Raw genomic sequence first — 19,896 nt, 5'->3', positions numbered from 1 at the left:
ATAAATCATATTCATATGACATAGTTAAATATAGAAAAAAATATATTATGTATTCATTAAATAAGTTGTGTAATTCTATATTTTGCATTTCCTCTAGAGAAATACACTCAAATGTCCTTCATAATAATCATGTATTACAAGATTTACTTTTATAAAAACCAAAAGTTAAAGATAGTTCAAAATCAGTTATAAAAAATAGAACAAACTTTTATATAATTACCATAGTTTTTTAATCCATACCTTAATAAAAATAATTGTACAGTAATAATTTTAGAAATTAGTTACATATAGAAATTTTTTATAAATTTTGTAATTTACATATAGTTAAATATAAATATAAACTAGGAATACTTAGGATGTTGGAAGGTCAGAAATTGGAGTTACAAACTTAAAGTCTTCTGGAAATAGTAAAGAAGCATTAGCTAATATCAACTTGTATGATTGTTTGATTGTAACTTCTGCAACACCAGCAATATCCCCAATATCTTTCTGAGAACGTTTTTCATCAGATGCTTGGGAAGCCATAAATATTGCAGCAGCTGCTACAGATATAGGTGACCGACCCGGTACAATATCATATTCAACTGCTTTTTTAGCAATATGAGTAGCTGCTCTCTGGACCATGTTTGGTAATCCTAAGTTGCAACAGAATCTTGACATGAAATCCCCAGTTGTTATTAAATCAACACTAGTCTCCAAAGCTTTAAGTATTAGCTTGAATACTCTTCCTATTTCTTTCTTACTGACTTTACTCACAGCACATATTTCTTTGAATGTACGTGGCACACCTTCTTGTCTACAAGCAATGTATAAGCTAGCAGAGGCAATTGCATCATTAGAACGACCTTTCAGATTCTTTCCATCGTGTACTTGTTTGAATAACACATTAGCTCTATCTACGATATTTCTTGGTAGATTTATACGGTCGGCCATTAAACCGATTTCTCTATATGCATTGAGCAGTGAACGATTTGTTGAGCACACCATACCTTTATTTTTGTACTTCATGCCACCAAATTCATCAAATGATGCATCTCCTCTAGAAGGGCCAACAAGGGTTGACAAGTCTGAACCATTGAGCAGTGGATTTTCAGCACCTCCCACTCGAGATGGATCAGCACTGTTGCCACCTTTGTCGTTGCTGAATGTTCTCCATTCGGAACCAACATCAATCACGCGATCGCCAACTACAAGGCCACATTCAGAACATATTTGATCACCTGCTCTATAATCCTCAATCAACGGAGCATCTGGGTGCTGCAGACATTGCACTAGAGGAATAGTGAAAAACGTTATAGTAGTTATTTTCAAAAAGCACGATAAATGAACGAATTAGACACACTCACCTAAATTTTTCGACATTATTCTTATACTTTAACAATATAACTAAATAATCTCAAAACGATTTAAAAATAGTTCACTTGAAAATTAAATTTATATTAATTAAATTCTATTTGAAATGACGACAGTATCTTTTTCATCGAAATCGAACCCATTTCGTTATCATTGTCGTAACTGACCATTAATTATTTTTACTCAATGGTAGATTTACCATTGATTTGGTATTTTCAACCGTGGTTGAATGGGTTACTGGTACTATTCTCCCGAATATTGATAAGGGCATTTCTTGTTCACAAAATCGAAGTTCTAATCTATTAAGATTCAGCCTACGGATTTTGATTAGGTAAACTCTAATCAGTAGCGTAGTTACGGGGAGGGTGTAAGGGGTTTCCACCCCCCCACAGATTTTTTTTTAATGATATTTGATTATTATTTATTAATATTTACCTACATTTTATAGTAAAATATTTTGATTTTACTATGATTAGGTTTATATTAAAAATTGAGTAACAAAATAATTTTCATTAAATACGGGAAATAAAAATAATACCATTTTAAATGTTATATTATTACATATGACTTCGTTTTAAGATATACTAAGAACACTTAAAAACTTACTCTTAAACACCCCCCTCCCACCACAGAAAAAAATTGTATCTACACCACTGACTGTAATTGAATAATGATAAAACAGTTTCAATTTATGAAACACACCCGTATGTACTATATACATAAAGCTTAAAAAACTTTTTCTATTAATATTGTGTTTTCACATAAAAACAGCTTTTAATGAAAAAATCATGAGTGCTCTTACAAAAATAAGATATTTCTAGACATTTTATTAAGACGTTTCCAGACCAGACTTAGTTACCATAGTCGGCGACAAAATATTTCTAAAAAGTATATGTAACAGTGGTGTATATAGGGGGGGGGCTAATGGGCTACATCCCTCCCCCCGAAATGTTTTTTCCAAAAAAACTTAGAAATTATTTTAAACGTATGTATTTTATATTTTAATGGTGCTTTATGCTTATTTAGAATTTGCGTCCAACGTCAAATCATTTTGGGACATTTTGTAAATAAAATGTAGTTAAGTACCTATTGTATCTTGTTAGTAATTCTCAGATAGCAGTGGTAATTTAACTTTGTCTATACTAGCCCCTCCCAAAAATATTTTCTGTATATGCCACTGATATGTAATATATACATAGTTGGACATCAGGGGGCTTAGCCCTCCCCCAAATCAAAACTTAATTAGAAATGTTATTCGTTGTTTTTATTATTATCTGTTAGTTTTTCTTTGAAAATTGTAAAATAAGAAATAATAAAATACTATTTACAATAACATTAACAATACCAATTAGATTGGCTACTTGCGAAAGAAGTTTTAGTGCAATGAAAAAAATAAAAACTTGGCTAAGGTTCAGCGACCTTTCAATACTATACCTATGTTGATAAATATAAAAAGCGATGATATTTTGAATATCTCTGCTGATACAAATAGATATTTGTCATTAAAATAAAATATTAATTATTTTTAAATATACGTTATTTAGTATTTTTTTTAATACAATTTAAACATATCTGTATTTTTAATAGTAATAAGTCTTAATTGTGCACGAAAAAGGGGTATGGGGACGAAGCCCCTGCTGGTTATTTTACATTGAATTATTATATACTCACCCCTCAAAACTTCAACTAAATGTCCGCTTATGAATATTATATATATATATATATATATATATATATGTGTGTGCTTTATTATAACAGGTTTTATTGTAAGATGCAGTAGGACACTAATTGTGCATTAGGAAATATAAAATGTGCAGTTGGCTTAGATAATATGTGTAGGTACTTGAGAAATACAACAATAATTATTCATTTCAACATGCCACCTTTATTATTATGGGACCCAAGAGATGCGGTTTTATCAGGAGAGGCTCCAGAGGGGAGGAGCTAGGGGCCGTGTCCCCCAAACTCGTACCGTATTTATAAAAAAATGCATATTGTTAACAAAAAATGCATATTATAATATGTATGTAATATATATCATACGACAGCACAAGTATGTAAATAGAGCCATAGAGGTATGATGATTGAAAAGAGTTTCTCCACACTTCGGAAGCTAAAAACCTGGCTTCGTTCAATGATGACTGAAGATAGATTATCAGAATTATGTCTAATTAATGTGTATCATAAAGTAGATATTCTAGATCAAATAGATCATATTATTGATATTTTTGCCACTTTTAAAAATAGTTGTTTTCTTTTTGTTATAAAATTTTGTAAAATTATAACTTGACCTCCCCTAACCAAGGCTTTGGAGCCGCTCCTCGGTTTTATCTAATGAAACGTGTCGCCGAGTAAATGGCCCACAAAAAAAAGTGGTACAAAGGAGTGTTCGCAAAGCATCTAAAATCCAAGGTCTAAAGAGATTTCCTATATATTGAAAATAATAAAGCGGAAATGCATTCCAAAAAACAGACAATTTTAAAAAAAATAATTTTCATCCATAAATATGTTTAAAATTATTATTATTATTATGTTTATTAACTAATCATTTACAAAATAATTCATAATAAAATTAGTTTCACAATTTTTCCCATAAAGTTTTTTTATAGTTTAAATAGTGTATTTAGTGTGTGTGTCCCTACTTATTTCTGTAACAGTGTATCATATATTTTATTCGTGTAGTTGGAAAAAAGACTTACTCTAAAGCCTGATGTGCGTCCGTATCAAAGCTATTTATTTAATAATCATTTTTAGTGCATGGATGAGTTATAATTCAATGGATTAATTTAGTTTTTAATTTTTTTTTTCTGCTACTGATTTTTTCATAAGTACTAAGTATTTTAGATATTTTGCATCATGCATACTATTTTCAAATTTATTTTTATAAATACTTTGAATTCATGGCATTTATTTATATTATGATGTAAATCAATAAGTTGACAAATTATTTTTTAGACCACACCATTTATTTGAATTGTATGGAACAAAAACATCGATGTTTTTTTGCCCATCCCTAGTGGGCATTCAGCCCATGGTTCTTAAATCTGCATCATGCAATTTATAACGCGCGGCAAATGTATATCTTGTGGTGTTATATTTTATAGTTTTATTAGAAATTATAAACATGCAGGTACAAAGGACACATTGCAAGAGGAAGACCAAGGGCAGAATTCATGACACAGATAATTCAGGACACGAATAAAAGAAATTACAAAGACCTGAAGGAATTGTCTTACGATAGAGAAGCATGGAGAGCTACAACAAACAAATCCACAAATTTATAACTAAAAAAAAAAGGGGTACAAAGGATAAATTTAATTTTTTCGAACGTATCTTAAGAAAAAAATTGTCAAGCGAAACGAGAAAATATATTTTAGGATTAATATCCATAGTTTTTTAGTGCGTATACCCAGGCTCAGCTCAAAGGTTAGGGGATATAGGCCCATGCCTAGGGCGGCATTTTTCAGTGGCAGCATTTTAACATTTCTGTTTATTAGATACGTAATTTTTAAAAAGATTCCTAGCATCTACTTATATTAAATCGTGTGTTGTGAAAAAAATATGAATATAAAAATATAAAATTTGGTCAGTATGATCAGACAAATATAAACTTGGATTTATGTTTTTGAACTGTTCGACCGCCAATCGCAGCAAATTACAGTGTTCTCTTGACGGTTTTTAATCGGTTCCGCGAATCAGTCTTGTCTGACCCCGATAACGTGTTTTATTGTTTTCTATTTTAACTCTTCCACAAAACGCACTGTTGACGAATATTATTGACTTCAAATAGGTACCGAATACTAATTGACAATTACAGATAAGTTAATATTAATGATTTTATTAACATTTGCCTTTTATCAGAAGAACATTGGCTTACATTATACGCTTCTATAATTTTACAAATTACAGGTATCTATTAATATAAATTATAAAAATTTACATCAAATTTGTTTATGTTGTTTAAATTTTAAATTATAATCTTTATGAATTATGATACACATTTTTGTGCGGAAATTATTATTTATTATGTATGCTTATTTATCAATTTAAATTTATACAACGTATAAATCAATATAGTACAATTGTACTAAACGATTTCTACTAATAATTTTGTCATCGAACGCTCTTCAGTTTTATTAACACCCAATGCGTTTACGCTTTCATTCAGGGGCGTTATTTTGGGGGGGAGGCAGACTATGACAAATGCCTCACTCACATGACACAGTCACTGTAATTATTCATCAATATTATTTAATAACCCATTCATAGGTGGACATTTGGTTGAATTTTTGGGGGGACTATGATAATTCAATGTAAAATAACCCGTAGGGGCTTTGCTCCCACACCCCTTTCCCATACACAAGTAAAACTATTACCATTAAAATATAGATATGTTTAAATTGTATTAAAAAAACATTAAATATTGTATATTTAAAAATAATTAATATTTTATTTTAATGAAAAATAACTATATTAGCAAAGATACTCAAAATATCATCGCTTTTTATATTTTTCGATATATTTTTTTCAATGTATAGTATTGAAAGATTGCTGAACCTATCTTGAACCAACAATGTCTTTAATTAAGTTTTTATTTTTTCATTGCACTGAAACTTCTTTCGCAAGTAGCCAAACTATGTAATTGGTATTGTTAATGCTATTGTAAATAGTTTTTTATTATTTCTTATTTTACGATTTTCAAAAAAAATGAACAGATAATAATAATAATTTTAATATTATAATATTATTATATTTATAATTATTATAAATAAATTATAAAAATAACGAATAAAATTTCTAACAAAGTTTCGATTTTAGGAGGGGGCTATTAAAATATTTGAGAAGTCTAAGCCCCCCCCCCAAGCCCCTCTGATATCCGCCTATGTACCCATTCATTATAATCTTTAGAACAAATTATTGTGATACCTATTACCTAGGTAATTTTTTTAACAAATAATGAAGACAATAAATTGATTATTATTGTATTTTTAGAAAGGTGAAATAAATGTAAAAAACCTTAAACCCGACCCGGCCCCAAAAATTTTACAAAAAAAAAAATCTCGATTCATCCTTGGTTTTATTATTTTGAGAGTCCGGCCCGAAAAGTTCTACCAAAAAAGCCCAGCCCGCCCGGTCTGAAAATGTTTACGAAAACGAAAGTCCGATCTAGCCCTCGTTATTTTTTTTAAGGCCCGGCCCGGTCCAGTCTTAGTACGGGCCGGGCTATTTGAGGACCAGGTTGGACCGGCCCGGCCCTTGCAGATCTTTAATATATATACATTCCTTATTAATTATAATTCTTACTTTTTTTCATTACATTGAATGTTTTTAATTGAATTATTTAAAATTTAAAATTACTCTTTTCTTTTAAAAAATAATGCAATCTTTTTTAATTGTGACGCGCATCAACAAATAGTAAATTAAATAGATCGTGGTATATGTGTATCGACGGTTGTCGAGTTTCGAACTTTTGACAGTAGATATATTAAGTTCGTGAATGAATAGTTTCGGTAGATACCTGTAATCTAACAGTTCACAGTTCAAAAAATGAACTGGTAGCAGTGGCGTAACTAGAAATTAATTTAGGGGGGGGGGGTTCACATATTACAGGAGGGGGGGTTTGGTAAAATTTCCGGAAACGGTCGTACAAATTCATACAAATTGAGTTCTTGAGTTTTACTAAATTAAAAAAAAGAATACTTATTTATTTACGTTAGGGGGAGGGGCCGGAGACATCAGTCTCTGACCCCTCTTCAGTATTTTTGATATAAGTCTAATAATTACGTCGTATAAATTCTAAAAACTTTCGTATACATTTATACAAATGATGAACAAAATATTTGAGTATAATTTTTTTATAGTTTTCGTAATGGGGGACTATGACGTGGACGTAATCCCACGGTACGTGGATCGCACCTTTACAACATTTGTAAACATTTCCAGCTTTGCATATGGCGCACACGCTTCATGTCTTCCTGTAATGTCGTTCAGAATGTCGGCTATCTATAGATGTTTTATATCAGTGGTTCTCAATCGGTGTGCCGAGAAAAATGGCCGATTGATAAAACTGTGACAGTTAAATTTCAATTAATTGTGTAGATTATAATATATAATATATAATATAATAGTAACCCTACTGGACTTGGTGAAGCCAAAGTTTTTGTTGTTGTCCAGTGCATGAGTGTGCCGCGAAAACTTGTATTATATAGTGTGTCGTGAACAAAAAAAAAGATTGAGAATCACTGTTTTATATATTTGTGCAGTGATGTATTGCTAAAATAAATTATGGGTATACGCCTTATTTCATGTAATAAATATCATATGGTAGGAAACAAATTTTTTTTTTTCTCGCTTTGCTCGAACAATATTCACTTTACTTGTATTCGCTTAAAACATGATAGAATATTATACTTTTGTATTCATTCTATAACACTTTTACATGATAAAAAAATGGACTAATTATTTTATTAAGTGGGTATTGATTTTTAATTTAACCGCTCTTCATATCTCTTTCTATTTTCAAAGTTAGAAAGTACGTGTTTATGGTATAAATGTATAATATGACATACAAAAAAATTTCACGCTTCGTTTGAATTATATCACGTTTATTTCTTTCATGTTGACAAAAAAATTTAAATAAAAAGATATAATAAAAAAAAAATAGATCATTGTTACTTTTTTTTTTATGTTATTATTCTCCAAAGACTTGTTTTGATTTCACTATCCGGATTTACAGCTGGGTGACTTAATTTATTTCTAGTGTCTTCTGCTGATATATGATTTATCATCCTCGATTTCACATAGTCTTTGGGATCCCCCTTTTCTAATGAAAACTTGTTAAATGACAACAAATTTGAATTGTTCATATAAAAAAAAAAAAAAAGATAAATAATAATATATCCGATACTGAATCACGTCAAATATATAACCAAAAGTTTTACTATTTACATTTGTTAAGTTACAAGCTATACGCTTGATACAGCCGTATCGGTGGAGTACGATTGCGCGCGTTTTACCTTTTTGGGCATACGATTGCGCGCAGTGCCGGAATAACAAAGAACACGCTTTTGACCTTTCAAAAGCGTACGATTGCGTGTGAAATTGGATGCGACATTGCCAACTTATTATTAAAATATAAAATAATTATTATTATTAAAAAAATTATAAAAAAATTTGTGATTTGTCGTATATGTTGTTAGGTTAAATTGTATGTGTATTGTATGTTAAAATATATGTATTAAATTATATGTGTTTAGGTTAAATAGTACAAATAGTTACAAAAAATAACAGATACTTTATATTCACACTCAGTCTAATTCAATAAAAAATTGTAATAAAATAATATAAAATATTCGAATAGATATCGAAAAAAATTTAAATTTTAAAGCCCTGATATCTATTTCCAATTAAAGCTAAATACTTAAGTAAGTTTTCCGGTGTTTTATTTTTTAGATATTGTTTGTGTTGTTTACTCACAAATTCGATTATTTTTAGTTCTTTCTTTGATTTTGGCTTGATTTTTCCTTTGGAAATAGTTGATAATTTAGTGACGGTTTCTGCCTGAGTTTCCATAAGCGTACTTATAACAACAGATGTCGGAGGATGAGCACTAGTAAACTAGGCGTTATATGTTCTATGGAAACTTTCAGCCCCGTTTGTAGTTCTGAAATGTATGAATATAGTAAACAATTTTTATTTTTTTGACTTATTAGTAAATATATATCTAGGATTTAGTGATGGCGTTTCAGCCCATAAAATAGGTGGAAATAAACAACCAGGTTCAACATACGTCTCCAAAACATAGTCAGAAAATAATTGTCCATCTGTAATATTTGGACACGTACTTATAAGCTCTACAAAAGCATCCTCCAGGTCATCTGGAGCGATGAAAGAAAGTCCAAAAAATGATTTAAGCCATAATTGTAAATCGTTCTTTTGATCGCTGTATGCCATTCTTAGCTTTGTATTGCCATTAATCTGAAAATTGATTTTGATTAATTATTTCTAAAAAATATTCATATTGATTCAACTTACTTTGCGCCACCAAGCTTGTCCTAAGTGAAAACGGCATGTTTTAATTTTGACATCCGGAAAAACTTCTTTTGTTGCTTGAATAACACCAATTTCAAAATCAATGTGTAATATTTCAATTTTAAAAAGTAGTGATTGATTTTCACATATATTAATTAAATATTTCCATACATTTATGTATGTGTTTTTAAATTTATCCTTTAAAAAAAAGTATACCAAAGGTACGTAAACATCGTTTTTATAGCCATGAATGGTGTATAATTGCAAAAAAAATTTTGGAGCATAGTCGAATGTTCCGTCCGAAAATATATCTGTGCAACTTGTCAAACATTGAAGATTCTCTTTAGTTGTTAAGCAAATAAAAGTGCAATCATCGGGTAAATGTATAAATTTTTTCCCTCTAAACATTAAAAAATCTTTATTTTGTAATTCGTTAAGTTGCATAATGGCATTTTCTAAAGATGAAGGGTAAGGAGGAAAGTTTTTTCTTCGTTGAATATACATAGCCTTTCTAACTGATTTTATATCATTATTTATATTCTAACTCGGTACTCACGCTATTTATAAGTTGACTTCTAATTATTTTTATTGGCCGGGTAGCTGAGTATTGATATTGGTTTCCGTTTCGGTTTTGCCACATCAGTATCAATACATGATATATATATATATATATATATATATATTATGTATTATTTTGTATTATATATATATTATGTTAGCGGATGTTTGCTACCCGATGGCTTACTATAACATCTACTAAAAAAATTTAAAACAAATTACAATATTCTAACTCATGAATGATAATATGCCTTTACGTTTCAGTTCGGTATTCTGCTGTGCTGTTTCGGACAGGTGTGAAACAGGCTTAAACCCTATAAGTGGATGGCAGTCGACGGCCGTCGTCGATCAGTCAGTCAAAATAATAATGTAGTATAATCATAATAAATGATAAAGTTGTTATAAAAATAAAATACAAAGATTTTTAACTGAAAAATATAACAATAAATTTATAGTTATACAAAATATTATATTTAAATAAATTAAATAGGTAACACATTTTGATACGGCCATAGGCGTGCGCAGACTTGTATTTCAGAGGGTACCTACAATTCTTTTAGGCCCTATCTTAACAAAACGTGTAACATAACTTTAATTTCTTATTTAATATTGTGCTATATTAGTCTCAATAAATAATTTTTTCCTTGAATCTCGTATATTTTTCTTAGATAGCTTCAATTATTCACGATTTGTTTTTTGTAGTCCATTACTACTGAATATATATTGTTATATTATCATAATACATGTTTGCATGAAAGTGTAGAAAATTTAGTTTTATTCTATTACGAAAAATCATTTATTTTTTACCAAATATTTTCGAATAAATTTAATTTAATTTGAACAAAATCAGTTAAAATACAGGCCCCTTACTATAGACTTAAATTATAGACCTCCATTTACGATATTTCAGGGGGTGCCCAAGTACACCAGTCACCACCCGTGCGTACGCCTATGGATACAGCCAACGGAGGGGTGGGGTGCCCTACCGACCCCCCAATGAATCCTCGTTTGCACAAAGTTAAATACAAGGGGGAATCGCCCCATGAAAGTACGTGTTCGGCGCCACTGTCTGTGTCGTATCACAAGTTTCACATAATTGTCTGACGATAAGAACCGATAATAAAATATTTACTACAAGGTGGATATATATATATATATATATATCCACTTTGATTTACTATTTAGTACTATGATAATTGATAACAGTCACGAGGTAAAACAGTTGAAGATTTGGAATTTAAGAATTATATCACTGACTATGAATATTAAATTCTATACAATAAATAATTATTTTGTTAATTTTGTAGTATAATGTAAATAAAATAAATTGTTTTAATTTACTAGATTATATTATTCTTCGATAAACAATGATAACAATTTTTCACTTTCAAATGCATTTACTTATTACATTTTAGTATTTATTGAATATTAAATTGTTTCTTATTTTTTAATCATTATTTTGCATACATAATCAAATATTTTCTGTTTCCTCATTATGTCGTTTATTTTACAATCTCATACAATTAGCCAAAGAAAAAATTTAAAGCTAAAAGGTACAAAAACATCAGTGGCTAAAAACCAAATCTTAATTTCTACCGGAATTGTTTCCTTGGATGCTGTTTTGGGTAAAAGCATAAAATTTCAATGTTATTTCTTTATATTCATCTACATTTACTATATCAACTTAAATATTTCAGATGGGGGTATTCCAATTGGCACAGTTACCCTTGTAGGTAAGGACATAATGTAACAATAATATAAAATTATACCACTTCCAATTATTTTAAACATGTTTATGTTTATGTTTACATTTTATGTTGTTGTTTATTGTTCTATATTATTAACTCTTATTTTTTTTATGAGTTCTATATTAATAATCAGTCTATTTTGTCTTATTTTTTATCTGTAAGGTTACTCTTATTTATAATTAATTAATTTTGTTAATTGTAGAAGAAGAAAATTATGGCCGAAACGCTGATTTGATTACAAAACATTTTATTGCTGAAGGAGTTGTTTGTGACCATTCTATTTTAATAGCTGATATTGAGAAGAAACCAGAAACAATTGTAAGTTTATTTTTTGAATAAATGGTAGACATATTAAAAATTAATAAATACAAGTATTTTATTAATTTTTTACGGTTTTAATATTTTTCAGAATCTTTTATTCAATACTTATTTTGATATTGAATAAAATATTTGTATAATCTTACAATTCTTATATTTCTAAATAACAATATTTTATGAAACAATTTTTTTAAATTAAAACTAATTTTATTTAAACATTCATTAGAATTTTTTTTTTTCTACTTTGAGTTAAAATAATCCATAAATTTCAAAATTATTTCTTTAAATATTTTTTATTCATTTATTTACTTTTTATTTAGGCAAATGATTTACCAAAACTTATTCAAGAAGAAAGTTTTCAACCTACAGGTGTTGTTGAAGATTTTAAAATAGCATGGCGGTATAGTCAAAATCCAATTTATGATTCTAAACCACATCAGACATCTATATCTTTTGGACATACATTTGATATGTCAGCAAAAATATCTACTGATGAATTACAAAACATTAAATACTGGCCAAATGTCCAATCCCAAAGTATTTACCTTAATATTTAATATAATATATTAAGTTTGATCTTTAATAAATTGGAGGATGGTACCAATGAGTACTAAACTCTATAAATATAAATTATTTGCATAACTATTGACTAAACTTATAAAATTTTAAATAACTATAAAAAAAAGTATATCTCTTCATCTAAAATAGTGTTATAACTTTCAGTTTTTTTAACTTAATAAATTCTCAGTATTTTTAGTTATATTTGAATTAAGCTCTGATTATAAATGGACTGTTTAGAAAACTTAAAATAATATGGAGACATATATCTTTAAATATGTTACACTGTTATCCAAATCGTATTTATTTGCTTAGAAATTAATAAAATTATTATAATTTTAAGTAAATAAGGATCTTTCTAACTATTAGGTTACTTATAAAGCTAATTATGTACACTAAGAAATGTTCAATATATTTTTAGTTTATTAACTAAATATTTAGGTAGATTTTCGACCTACTAAAAACCCAACTTTATCCTAGATACTATTTTAAAAAAATTATAATTTAAACAATACAATTTAATTTTTTCATTTTTAAACAAGTACACTTGTAATATTAATTATTTTTTTGATTTTTTTTCTATCAGGTACTAGTTATTCTCATTTGTTAGAATTCATAAATAAAGTTATAACTACAGATGGTTTTAGTACGAAGATTCCTGTTGAACAAAGACATGTATTAAGAATAACAATAAATAATTTGTTTTCGCCTATTTGGGATTCTAATGATATGGACATTGTTAAATTTTTATACAAACTTCGAATTCTTATACGTTCTTCATATGCTACTTGTCTTATAACAACTCGAGCTCAAATAATAAATAATGTAAGAATTTATTTTATTTTAAATATTCAGCTATTAAATATTACGAATCTAAATATATTTATCATAATATAAAATTTTTACTTTTATTAGATAATTAAATGTCGAATAGAACATTTTGTCGATACAGTGCTAATTCTTAAGCCAATGGAATTAAGTTCTTGTGCAGATTATAATGGAAAGCTTATCATTGGTAAATTAGCGTCATTTAATACCTTTTTATATGAACCATCATGTGTAGATTGGGCTACAAAACTCACAAGGAAAAAACTATGTATTGAGGTATTATAAATATTTTATTAATTTGTAATTTTTTGATTAGGTTATATTTCTACTAGGGTAACATAATTAATAAAATTTAATTTTAAACAATTTTATATAAAAATCTGTTTGTTTGTTAAATGTTAATTTTAGTAATTTTTTTCTGATATATTCTATATTTATAATGCATTATTAAAAATGATTGGGTTTGATAATTACAAATCTTATTTAATTTACTAATCTTAGATTTAAAAAAAAAAAATATTTTTTTTAAGATTTAATATATTCTATGATTTTAATAAGTAAATATTTCAATACACTAAAATTCCTATGATTTTAATTATTACGAAGACACCAGGACACTTGATATTTGTGTAAAATATGGGCTGGTGGGTTTTGTAATAGCATTTCTTTTTGTATGATTTTACATTATATGCCATACAATGTTTGCCATATATTAATGAATTCTTAGTATTTAGAGTTAAGACTATATGGTCTAGACCAGCTTCTATTTTTAAACTGAAAATATACTTTTGTCTGTTATAAACCTTAAAACTATTTACAAATTATTAATTTTAATGTGGGACATATAATTTAATATTTAATAGATATATTTAAGTCCTCATCAGTAGTGTTGCCATTGCTGAACTATTAAAATAAGCATTACTATTATGAAAAAAAGCTAGATTAGGCTAAATATATTTTTCCTTGATACGACTAGAACAAGCTATATATAAACAGACAAGTAGTACCTTCAGCTTCAGCTGTTTTTATTGAAATCACTTTTGTAAATGTTTTAATTGATCTAAAAGTAAAAAAATCTTTGGAGGCCACTAAATGTTTTTTAGATTTAAAATGTTGAACTAAATCATAAAGTTTTGATTTTATGTCACATTTAAAAAATTTACAACAGACTTTCTGTTTATCTTCTAGTTTAACCAACCAATTTTTGAATAGTGGATCACTTAACCATTCTTTACAAAATTTTTGTTAGTATTAAGGAGGCATTATTATAATTTAAAACGGATTTTCTAAGTTTTAATACTATAACGCTCAAAAGTCAAAAATAAGAATGAAAAGGTTTTAGAATTTTAGTTATACTAAATATTTTATTATATTATTCTAATTATCATTATTTAATATGATATATTTATTTTTATTTATTATAACAGTGGTTGTTATCAGCTATCTCCAAAGATTTTAAAAAATTATTTAGCTTTTTTTTGCTTATTTGACCAGTTTTTTTTTGTTTTTATAGTTTTTTTTTATAGTTTTCTCCTGTCGTTTTTTATAAAATTAAAATTAAAATTAATACTAATCTACGATATAACGTAGTTCGTTGTCATCCTAGGCATCGTTGAAGGATTAACAAAGATATTCCAACGCTGAAAATAGAACTGAGTGTCAAACGTCAGAATGATCAAGAACAAAGAGAACAGTTTACATTTTATTTTTTCAGAAAAATCCCTCAGAAAATCCATAAAATCCTTAATCTTGAAATTGAAGATTTATTTTTATTTTGTTTGATTTTTTAGTTAGAATTTTATAGTTCTTTTTTTTTAATAAATATTTTTGCTTAATTTTAAATTTTTTAATTGCTTATTTTAGTACTTATAATGATGTTTTTAAGCGCTTATTTTAATGATTTTAAGTGCTATAAGTCCCGAGCCCTGGTTATTAGTATTTAGTAAGTACACACTTTTCAAATCTGTAGTGTACACTTCCAGTTTCTGACTACACACTTTGTGTCGCAGTTCACTAAAAAATAGAAAAAATGACTGGTTTAGACCATGTATTATATGATATTGTTACTATTGATACATCATAGATAGTGGCATAGTATTTTCATATTCAACCTCATAATAACTTCTAATAAATAATAATATATTGTATTTATTTTTATAGAAACTGCATCTACCACCTTGCTTAAACGATGACGAGAATAATGAAAATATTCAAAACAAGCAATTATGTGCTTCAACTACTTCTAGGTTAAATTTTTAATTTGTTAAAATTGTATTAATTATTTATATGAATATAACATTTTAACTAGAAAAAATATAATTTTTATTCATTATATATATATTTTAACTGTTTAAATTGTTAAATATCTTTAATTTAACAAATAATGAAGTATACTCTTCACAGTATACAATATTTGATAGCATAGGTATTTATAGTATATACTATTACACAAGATTAAAGATAGTATTAGATTAGAATTAGAACTGTTAAAACTGATAACAGTCATCATAGTCACAGCCATAGATAATAGAAGAATGGATAGGCCAATCATATATTAACAATACAAGGGGTCGCGGTCCGGAATGTGGATGAGAGATAGACTGCTTTTATATAGCGCACTCACTTTAGCAAGGGGTTTTATCATTAGTTTTATTTCATAATGATAATAGAAGATATCTATGATGATAACAAATATTTTTATTGTTAACGCATTTTATTTTAAAATTATTTAACATTTTTACAAATTGAAGTATTCCCGATTCTGTACGAATTATCATTTGTCTTCAAGCTATGGTTCGTACTTGCATTGTTTGTCATGTATCCTCTAAAGATAATACAGGCAACGTATCATTTCATTTGTGAGTATTCAGTGGCGAATTTAAGGGGGGCCCGAAGGGCCTCGGCCCCTCCCATTGGCATAAGTTAGGTTTTATTATTTTTTATTATTAATTTTTATAATTTTATCTTTTATATTGTTTCGCTCAAACACATTATATTATAATTTAAGAAATATTACCATTACATATATTTTATATTATTATTATATTATCATTATATAAGAAATTCTCCCAAACATATTACTATTTCTTTTATTATGCGGTTATAAAGGCATTTCGCCTTAACGCAGACGGCAGATCGGCTATTTTTGCCATGTATCGTTCTTACTGGCCATCACTATCTTATCTTATTTTATTTTATTTTATTTGTAAGACGTTTCTCACTAATCCATTTCTATATTACTATTATTGTTTTAAAATGTTAGTAATTTTACAGTCGTCGTGTCACTCGTGTGTAATTCGTATTTCGTGCTGTACTCGCATGTACTGCTGTTGTGCGTAGTGTTTTCGTTTGTAGTTTCATGTTCAATTATTCTGTTTTAAAATGTCACAAAAAACGACAAAGTGAAATAAACTTTTTTTTTAAAAAGTTGAAAACAAGTGACGAAAATAATCCATCTCCAAGTGAAGGTATAGAAAATGTAAGCGTGTTACCAACAGAGTCAGAGCCAGCTACATTTTCTGATTCGTGTGAAGTCGATTCTAACAGTCAATATGATATCGCATTGAAGAAAATGCAAATCAAAAAATTCGAAATGATCCAAATATGCTTTACAAATATTTAAAAGAAACGTGGTCACCTAAACAAAATTATATTTTCCCTGTAAGTATGAATAAAAAAGGTCATAAAAGAAGCTTTCAAATTGAATGGCTAAATAAGCACTACTGGTTAGCTTATAGTCGTAATAGAGAAGGAGCGTTTTGTAAAGTATGTGTACTTTTTGGACCAAAGTTTGGTGGGATTAGAGGACAAAGGCTTGGGGTCTTAAAAGAAATTCCTATGATAAAATACAAAGATGCTTTACACGATTTTAAGATACATATGGAAAGAGAATATCATAAAACAGCAATTGTGCGATCTTTAGAATTTATAAAATGTTTTGAAGGCAAACAAAAAACAATAGACTTGATGACCAACTAAATGAAACTGTCAAACAAAATAAAAAGAAGTTAATTCCTATAATTAAAACAATTATTTTCTGTGGTCGTTATAATATATCTATAAGGAGGCATAGAGACGATGTTAATTTATCTGATTTCAAATGACCAAGCAAAAAATTATTTTAATATTGGAATATCCAAAGAATTGTTGATGTTCAGAATAGACGCGGCCGATGTAGATCTTCGCAATCACTTAGAATCGGCTCCAAAAAAATGCAACATTTGTTAGTAAAACTATTTAAAATAATTTGATCGATATATGTGGCTTGATTATCACAGACAAATTAATAAAAGAGGTGAATGAATGTAAATTTTTTTCAATTTCATGTGATGAAACTTCTGATCTATCACACATTGAGCAAATGAGTTTATCAATTAGATATGTTGATTTAAAATCATGCTTAATAAAAGAAAATTTTATTTGCTTTGTTCCGGTTTATGAATGTACTGGTGAAAATTTAGCAAATACAATTGTCCAAAAATTAAAAGAAATTGGTTTAAGTTTGGAATTTTTACGAGGGCAGGGATATGATGGTGGAGCAAATATGTCTGGTAAATACCGCGGAGTTCAAGCTAGAATCTTAAATTTGCAACCAAAGGCAATATACACTCATTGTGCATCGCACCGCCTAAATCTAACTTTAATAAAAGCATGTAATGTATTATCTATAAAAAAATTAATTTCTACTGTCAAAGAAGTATCTAACTATTATCTATGGTTTTACAGGTAGAGACATGATATCGAAAGAAAAGTATCGATACTTTCACTTGGTAACGAATGGAATGAAAATAACGAAACGTAACGACCGGTATGAGTATCGAAAAAAAAAATATTGATCCTTTTACTTAGTCCTATCATCGTAACAAATATAATTAAAATATTGATAACAATAAAATATGAAAACGACCTATATGAATAAGTATCAAATGAAAAATTATTTTTATATTTTAAAGTTTTCTTTCTCCAAGTTAAGAATGAATTCAAAATGTTAGTATATCTTAAAATATGCCATTTTTCTAATATTTAACTAAAACTAGTTATGGTTCATGAACCACAGATAAAAATGCTGTATGTAAACAAATTTTTAATTGTTTTTTGCCAGGTACCTATATCATTATTTGTAATTTATATTTCATCTAATCGGTATATAAATCAGTAAATCTAAACATATTGTATATTTTGTGCAATACTTTTTACTATTTCCATGGCTAAAAATGAACTCAGTATACATAATTTATGATAAAAAGGTTTATTATAAACCTATTGACACTATTGTATTGTGGACTGTAGTTTCTGGTTCATGGAAATAACAAATACAGTCGTATAAAGTATAGACTTTAGTATGATGACCGAATTTTATAAACAAATTCTCTACCATGTGCGCAAATAATTTTTCTAGAAAAGAATTATTCTTTGATACCATTTGACCATTCGAGTACTTTTGATTTTTGAACCATTATGATATTTTTTTAATTTCAGTAGTATCGCAACATCCATAATCACGAGGGCTCTTCTGTAAATTGTTGTCTTTTCGTGAACACTGATAGTATGTTTATGTTGCTGTGATGTTTCAAACACCGTTTTAATTTGTTTCCTTGTCAATCAATCTTGTTGTCCAACAATGTTTCATAGCGGCCCTTCTATAGGTCAGTGACTAAGTGTACCTTTTGGCCAAAAGAAGAGGAACAATACCGAAACATCACACATGGTATAGCAGAACTTGCATCTTATTCCTTCTACACCAGATTATTACATTTTTTATTTACTTAAACCACTACAATGTCAAATCTTCAACATAGTGGCAACTTGAGGTAATTTATGTAAATATTAAACTTTATCTTCCATTCAAAATAAGAAAATAAATATATGTATTTTTTATAACTTCCAAGGTAAAAAAATTCCATTAAACTATTTTATGTTCTCCTTTCATCATATACAACAATTATTGTTCAATAATCTTTTTCAGAAATGCTCCTGCGAAGAGTGTCCTTGATGTGGTGATATAGATATTGGCAAATAGTGGTGTATCAAGTCGACTGAGTGATCCAGTAATAGCTAAAAATTTCTCATTATTGATTGATATTAATGGTATTAAAGATGACATTAAAGAATTTTCAAGGTCTGAATGCTATAAAAATTTGTAGAAGTAAATATTTCCTTTTAATAAAACTATTAAATAACTTATTACTTTTCATAAAACATTAATTATTCATATAAACATTTAAACTTGATTAATAAAAAGTCAGAAATAAAGCATAAATTTAAATATTTTTTTATATTTCTATAATATTTTAATAAGTTATAAGACAATCATATTTGTACCATTAAAAATGAAAAAATGATCTCCGACTTCCGGAGGAATTTTGATTTAGGTAAATGAAAAAAAAAATCTCAGTTTTGAAAACAACCATAAAAATTGAATTATAATAATATTATTTGGTTATTAAAGGAGAGTAATTATATAAAGAATATATATAGTTAATATAATTTATTTAAAATTTTT

The 19,896-nt window shown here is 27.8% G+C and overlaps 3 protein-coding genes and 1 pseudogene across 7 annotated transcripts; 2 read left to right on the top strand and 2 right to left on the bottom strand.

Moving 5' to 3' along the window:
* Positions 1-294: 294 nt before the first annotated feature.
* On the bottom strand, positions 295-1,521 carry LOC112680525 (transcription initiation factor IIB). Its single transcript, XM_025550629.1, has 2 exons — positions 1,347-1,521; positions 295-1,271 (listed from the first exon to the last, which is right to left on the bottom strand). Exons 1-2 carry the CDS (start codon positions 1,360-1,362, stop codon positions 352-354), a joined length of 936 nt encoding a protein of 311 aa, XP_025406414.1. The 5' UTR covers positions 1,363-1,521; the 3' UTR covers positions 295-351.
* Positions 1,522-8,727: 7,206 nt separating this feature from the next.
* On the bottom strand, positions 8,728-9,463 carry LOC112680506 (annotated as a pseudogene).
* A 1,950-nt stretch (positions 9,464-11,413) lies between these two features.
* On the top strand, positions 11,414-15,668 carry LOC112680527 (elongator complex protein 4). The gene is made up of 7 exons (XM_025550631.1): positions 11,414-11,567; positions 11,640-11,675; positions 11,893-12,008; positions 12,329-12,545; positions 13,153-13,391; positions 13,482-13,670; positions 15,555-15,668. Exons 1-7 carry the CDS (start codon positions 11,438-11,440, stop codon positions 15,651-15,653), a joined length of 1,026 nt encoding a protein of 341 aa, XP_025406416.1. The 5' UTR covers positions 11,414-11,437; the 3' UTR covers positions 15,654-15,668.
* A 351-nt stretch (positions 15,669-16,019) lies between these two features.
* On the top strand, positions 16,020-19,516 carry LOC112680531. Of its 5 annotated transcripts, XM_025550637.1 has the most exons (6): positions 16,020-16,252; positions 16,822-17,054; positions 17,917-18,046; positions 18,120-18,201; positions 19,040-19,204; positions 19,360-19,516. In XM_025550637.1, the coding sequence occupies exons 2-5, from the start codon at positions 16,998-17,000 to the stop codon at positions 19,161-19,163; spliced, it is 393 nt and encodes a 130-aa protein (XP_025406422.1). In that variant the 5' UTR covers positions 16,020-16,252; positions 16,822-16,997; the 3' UTR covers positions 19,164-19,204; positions 19,360-19,516. The 5 variants fall into 5 exon arrangements, 3 of the variants coding, with proteins under 3 accessions (XP_025406422.1, XP_025406424.1, XP_025406423.1); XM_025550639.1 differs by lacking the exon at positions 19,040-19,204 and having other exon boundaries at positions 16,025-16,252; XR_003148316.1 differs by lacking the exon at positions 16,822-17,054 and having other exon boundaries at positions 16,028-16,252; positions 18,873-19,204.
* Positions 19,517-19,896: the final 380 nt, after the last annotated feature.

This window comes from Sipha flava, unplaced genomic scaffold (assembly GCF_003268045.1).
Source record: "Sipha flava isolate LNK unplaced genomic scaffold, YSA_version1 177_pilon_pilon, whole genome shotgun sequence".
NCBI classification, from domain to species: Eukaryota; Metazoa; Arthropoda; class Insecta; order Hemiptera; family Aphididae; genus Sipha; species Sipha flava.
This window is presented reverse-complemented; position numbering and strand designations above follow the sequence as displayed.